The 6,000-nt window shown below is 38.3% G+C and overlaps 1 protein-coding gene across 2 annotated transcripts in view; it reads right to left on the bottom strand.

Annotated features, from left to right (window-relative positions):
- Positions 1 to 548: 548 nt before the first annotated feature.
- Positions 549 to 6,000, bottom strand: part of CLINT1 (clathrin interactor 1) — a 54,542-nt gene continuing 49,090 nt past the window's right edge. For both annotated transcript variants that reach the window (XM_087753694.1, XM_087753695.1), the window contains exons 10-12: positions 3,689 to 3,984; positions 2,775 to 2,979; positions 549 to 2,316 (exon numbers count right to left, since the gene is read on the bottom strand). In XM_087753694.1, coding sequence (XP_087609820.1) covers positions 1,955 to 2,316; positions 2,775 to 2,979; positions 3,689 to 3,984 — 863 coding nt within the window. In that variant the 3' untranslated portion in view covers positions 549 to 1,954. The remainder of the gene's footprint in view (positions 2,317 to 2,774; positions 2,980 to 3,688; positions 3,985 to 6,000) is intronic.

Below are 6,000 nucleotides of genomic sequence, written 5' to 3'. Positions count from 1 at the left end.
ACCGTTTTGCATCTATTGAGCCAGTTTGAATCCTCCCATCTGTTCGAACTAGAGCTTTTGGAGCTGATTATTCCAAATAAGTTTAAAGCTTTCAGAACGGGAACCAGAGCGATCTCTCCTACTCAGCCGTTAAAGCCTGCCTTGATTACTTTGATGTAACAACACTTGAAAGCTCCTATTCTTTGAAACTAATTTAAACACATTGAATTGTTGAAAGATTAAAAACCGCAGTCAGCTAATTACACTCACTCTCATCTCTTATTCAGCAAATGAATCACTTTTCATTACCACTTAGCTGAAGTACATGAATTTCTGCCTAATTAGAAATGTTGTAGATGGAGCATTAGCAAGGCTGGAGCGGGTCAGGATATCTTGCCTGCTTCATTTTTAATTCCTAACAGTAGAGCCAGATAGGAAAGGCTTCAGATAAGAAGTCATTAAACAATTTTAAATTATTTATAAAAATTACTTTGCCCAAATTATAATTATTTTTTTTCCCAAATGCTCTCATAAACGTCAAATGGGATGAAAGGAAAAGCAGCCCAACATTGATTTTAATGAACAGTTTAATGTTATGTATAACAGAACATTATGAATACAATGGAAACAAAGTTTTATCAATTTAATAATAAAAAAGAAATCCAACATAAGAAAAGGGAGGCAATAAATTTCATACCTATAGTATAGTGCTTGTTCTTAAGAATATTCCCAGCTTGTGAACAGAACAATGTCTTTGTATTCCAGATTCTAGAATCATGATTCATGTGAACTTAAATGCAGAATTACAGAAGGAAAAACAAAAAAAAAAACCCCAAAAACCTTAATTCGTTCTTTTGTTTTCAGTAAATCAGTAAAATCTTTGACTGCTACAGGTTTCCTTTATTAATATATATATATTTTTTACTCTATTGGATTCCACAGCTGCTAATGCCATATTTACACAAAAGAATCACCAAGTGTTGTATAAAAGCTAAGATCCAATGCTGTTGGATTAGGCAGAGTTATAGATTTAACATAATTTAAGTGTAATTCACCTTGTTATTTTTTGTAAAGATGCAAAAAATAAATATTTTTGCCTTCTGACTGCTGCCGATGCCATAAACCAGTGGCTCCGTAGGGATACTGGTGGTACAAAGGACGCTAACTGCCACTGTAAAAGAACTGCAGGAAAGTGCATTTTCTGGAGTTTTCTGAAAGGAAACCTTCCAGCAGTCTTGGCTAAAGCTTCTCCCAGACTTGCACTGGCTATCAGTTCTAACAACAGAAGCATGGAAAGACCCCAAAAATCTGTTGATCACCAAATTGCTGAGAGAGGATTTTTACAATAAAAATTTGAGCAATATAGCAGTGTGGCTGGAACATTAGCAAAAGTATATATACATTCCAGGTCCCTTTGAATTAGCCATAATCACATATGTAAGCCATTTTTGGACAAAAATATATATTCTTATAAAAAACTGATCATAGTACTTGAGTGACTTCAATTGTGGACTCAGTGGTAGTAAAAGGAATGATCCAATTATGACAAAGCGATCAGGGAGAGGGGGAAAAGAAAGTCAAGCTCTTCAAGAAAAAAGAAAAGTATAAAATTAGATTCAAACATTTTTACCCAACCCCCATTCCAGTCTTCCATCAAGTCTCAAAGTTAAAATTGATTCTTCTACGTAGGAAAGGTTTTTGGATGGTCTCAGTACAAATTATTTTGCAAAATCATCTAACGCATTCCTTAGAAGAACCTTTCACCTCTCCAGAATTTGAACACTAGTTATTTCAACATTTAGAAAATAGCTTTTGGTTCTTTATGTAGACAGTTTAACTGATAAAGAAAAAAAAAAAAGTATTGATCAGTGTTTTCCATCCCTTCCCCAGCTATATTTGTGCAGCTAAAAATCCTTCATTCAGTCTGCCCATTTATTTAATTTTTATTTCATTTTATTTATTTATTTTACAATCTTTATTTGCTAAAATTGGCAAAATTTGCAAAGGCATCTTGCTTGGGTTGTACAGTCCCAGGAGTCAGAGAGGTCATAGCGATATTGGGTACCCCCATTCCTATTGTGCCCGTCAAACCCATTCCTGTAGCTGGCACTCCCATGTTCATGTTCATTCCCATCATTCCCTGGTTCATCATAGGCGTGGGTCCCATGGAGGTCATTCCCATCGTACCTGACATCACACTGGGCATTCCCATCCCCACAGGAATGGGCCCTCCCATCAGCGGGCTTGTCTGGGGTCGAACAGGCATCATGTTCGGCTGAGGATTGAGGTTCACGGCTGCAAAGTTTTGAGTCATGACATTCACAGGTTGTTGCATATCTGCAAAAGAGAGACCAGGATGCAAATCATTAATCAGAATCTGATGCTGAAGGTGCTCATGTATTTTAAGAAACTTATGTGGTAACTGCTGTGAACAAAGAGATGATGGCCAAAACCAACTATTTCGCTCGTTTTCCTATTTTCTGTGTGAAGCCTCAAAAACTTGTATAGGTTTTAAATAGCATTTTATAGCAACACATGCTACTATGCACATTACAGAGATGTTCTAGAGATCAGGAAGCCTGAAATCAAGACACAGCAATGGTGCAAACTCTACAGTACAACCATGCACAGATACCAGCCTTCTACCACTTGTGTCAGCAACATTGCAGTAGTTTAAGAGACAATTACGACTAAACGTAGGAAAACAGTAACTGGCAGAATACTCCATCTCAAGGACAACCTACAAACATGTACAGGGCTCCGCGTGCGTGCTAAACAGTGCAATAATCACTTACTTTGTTGCTGCATCATAGTATTAAGTGATGGCTGCTGGGGTTTGGAAGGCTGCATCCCAGGTACTAAATTGTCCAAACTGATATTTACACTGGGATCTGACCAAGTTGAGGGTAGAGTTTTGCTTGCGTTCTTCTGGGCCATCTCTGTGCTTGCATTATAAAGAGGGTTAGGCTTCGGCATCATAGTGTTCAAGCTTTGCAGAGGCTAAAAAAGAAAAGTTTGTTGGGATTCACTTGAAACAATTTACCAAGACTAAACAAGAAGTGTAAATTTTTCAACAGAATGCAACGAAAAGGCAATGAGATTTTTAGCCGTGAACTTCCAAAGCAGTGTTGCCACGTGCCATTATGGGTTAAAAGAGTATTTTGTAAGCTAGCATCAAGCTCCCATATCAATATGTGGAATGACAGTGATCATCTGCAGTCAAGTTTTGAACTTAAAAATATCAACTTTTTTTCCTCCTAACTCCAAGTTAACCTGTTAAGGTTTCCAAAAACACTCTCCACTGAAGCGGGCACTTCTGTGTTTTGGAGAACATACCAGTCCTCATCCTCTATCTACTTGAGGCTGGAAACCTATAACATTCTGTGGAGGATGGCTTTAAGGTTTAAAATATCATCAACCTTGTCTTCCCCAACAAAGCAGCAACACTTCATAGAGCAATGGAGATCACCTCAGAGAAGACTAGCTTATAAAAGGAGGCTTTTCAAGAAAATTTGACACCTTTTCTTTTTAGGAGGCTATGCAAAATATTTTTGTACAAAACTTTCCCACAAAATGCTGAACACAGCATCAGAGTGACTAGGTATGAGCTCCAGGAGTGGAATGGATTAATTTTCAAAGTTGTGATTAAGGAGAAGGCAAAAGATTAATTGAGGAAGGTCATTAGCAAACTGTACAAATAGCAGCATACCTGTGACCTTGACATGGGTAAACTGATGCCCACGGCATTGGAGCTCATCATAGAGAAATTCATACTTTGTGAAGAGGTCATGGTTGCCTGAGAGGGGCCCATCAAATCAAAAAGATCAGTAGAATTTGAAGCAGTTGGAGGCTGGCCAGAAGCTGGCTGTGAGCTACTGAAGAGCTCTATAGCTGGCTGCTGTGCCGTGCTGCTGAAGAGGTCTCCAGGTGAAGCACTGGGACAAGGAGAAGCTTGGTTGAAGGCACTCCAGTCACCAAAGTCTCCATTTCCACTTGTTGCGGTACCTGAAGGAAAGGCAACAGTGCGTGAGGAAGGAAGACAGGGACAAGAAAGGCAGAAGACTTGGAGAAAGGCACTGAGCAAATGCCATATTCCATGAACTGAAACAAATGAGAGCTGATCTGTGTCCGTCCAGATTAACATCTGCAGGTAGAACCTCCATCTGGACATCATTCCCACTCATGAATATTCCAACAATTTTAACAAGGTAGCAAAGGAAATATGAAACACCCATGCACGGAAAGAAGGAGGATGTTTGATAACGTCACCTGTGGATGTGAGACAAGTAGGGACAGGTTTTCCTCAGTTGAAATATGACCGAAAGATAACTTAGGGGTAGATTGGAGGCTCTAGTCAAAACAACACCTAGAACTTTGATAACATTTATCAACTTTATATCTCAGTGCTCTGGTATTTGCTGAGAGAACAGTTGTCAAGAATGAGCCACTTGATAAAGCAAATTCCATCATGATAAAACAAAGACAACTACTTAAAAATTCGTTTATATACAATTAGTAGCTCTTAGTATAAAACAATGCTGAGGGGAATAAAAACCAGAACTCTGAAAGCAGGTTGCCAGGGAATTCTTATTTGAGGTGATAAGGAATAATTTCTTCCCATTCCATGAAATGCTCACATAAAACACATTAAGTTTTCTAAATTTGATTCCTGAACTAAATGCCTTGGCTTGAAGCAGAAATTCTATCTTGGATCTAACAATTCTCTCAGCAGAAGCTTTGTTGAACTCTTAGTTCATCACTTAAACTTTCTTTCACTTCAATATACCAGGGTTTTTGTAGACAAGCCTTTAAATCAAAACACAGCAACTTACAGCTCGCTCTGTATCTTACTGTGAAGAGCCTAACAGTATAAGCTGTTTGTAGCCAACTGCAAGGGTACCTATTTTGGGAGCACAGATGTCCAGAGACACAAACCAGTGAACTGAGAACATGTCATAACCTTTGAGTCAAATGGGAGATGTTATCTCCCTTAAAAACACATGTTTTTCTATTAACAAGAAAAGGGTTACTTCACAGGAGTGATAGGGGAAGAAAAGCTTACAAAAACATCTACAGGAGATGCTAAAAATAAAGCAACGCCATTTAAGCAGCTCTCGTTGTTACACAGTGACTCTTGGTCCAAGTCTGGGCCACCGTACAGGTCAGCTTTTTGATTACAGCACTGATGTACTTTCGGTACTTCACCTAAGTCCCAAGCAACGTCACTGCCATATGAAATGAACTTTCCGTTCTCATGAACAGCTAAAATCAACCCTTAAATTTCTTAAGATGAGCAAATGAAGACTCGAACATGTAAAGCTGGGGAAGATGAATCTAGTGCCAGTTTCCAATTGCTAACTTTTACCATGGCTAGTTCTCAAAAGGTAACTGCAGTAGTCTTTAACACTCTGTGTAAATATTTATCAACACGCACCTTCAGCCTTTGGTCATCCTCATCTTCACCAATGCATTAGAATTTAAGAATAGTAGGAGAGTAAATCTGTTCACAAAATCCAAGTATTGCCAACAACTTCAGTGCACAAAGTGGACAAATATTCATTAGCTTAGGGCCTTACTAGAACATTTGCTTTGATCTCCCTCACAAAGAGGGGCTATATTAGAATGTTTCAATTAGCATTACATATTAAAAATTAAAACCTACTTTAAATATTCCTGATAGATAAGTAAATGCTGAGTGTGCTGCTTCTATGTTCAGACCTGTGCACTGAGCACCAATAATGGAAGTGGGGGTAAAAGGGATAAGGTTTTGCTCCTTCAGTAGAACTTCAAAGATGATTAATCAAGAAGGAAAAGATTTCTAGAGGGGCTTACGCTGTTCAGGAATGATTAATCATTTCACAGGACTCCTTGTCCCTTGCATAATGGTGATTGGAATAGATTAATCATGTTAATGCAGATAAAGGGTTGTATCAATTTAGACTGTATTAACACACAAATTATTTGCATAGTAGGCGGCTTTGTGTTTGCAAAACAACTTGGTTTTGACTAAGAAAGCCTGTA

Source organism: Nipponia nippon, unplaced genomic scaffold (genome assembly GCF_047370975.1).
Source record: "Nipponia nippon isolate SJK-2023a ecotype South Korea unplaced genomic scaffold, ASM4737097v1 scaffold_17, whole genome shotgun sequence".
In the NCBI taxonomy this organism is placed as follows: domain Eukaryota; kingdom Metazoa; phylum Chordata; class Aves; order Pelecaniformes; family Threskiornithidae; genus Nipponia; species Nipponia nippon.
This window is presented reverse-complemented; position numbering and strand designations above follow the sequence as displayed.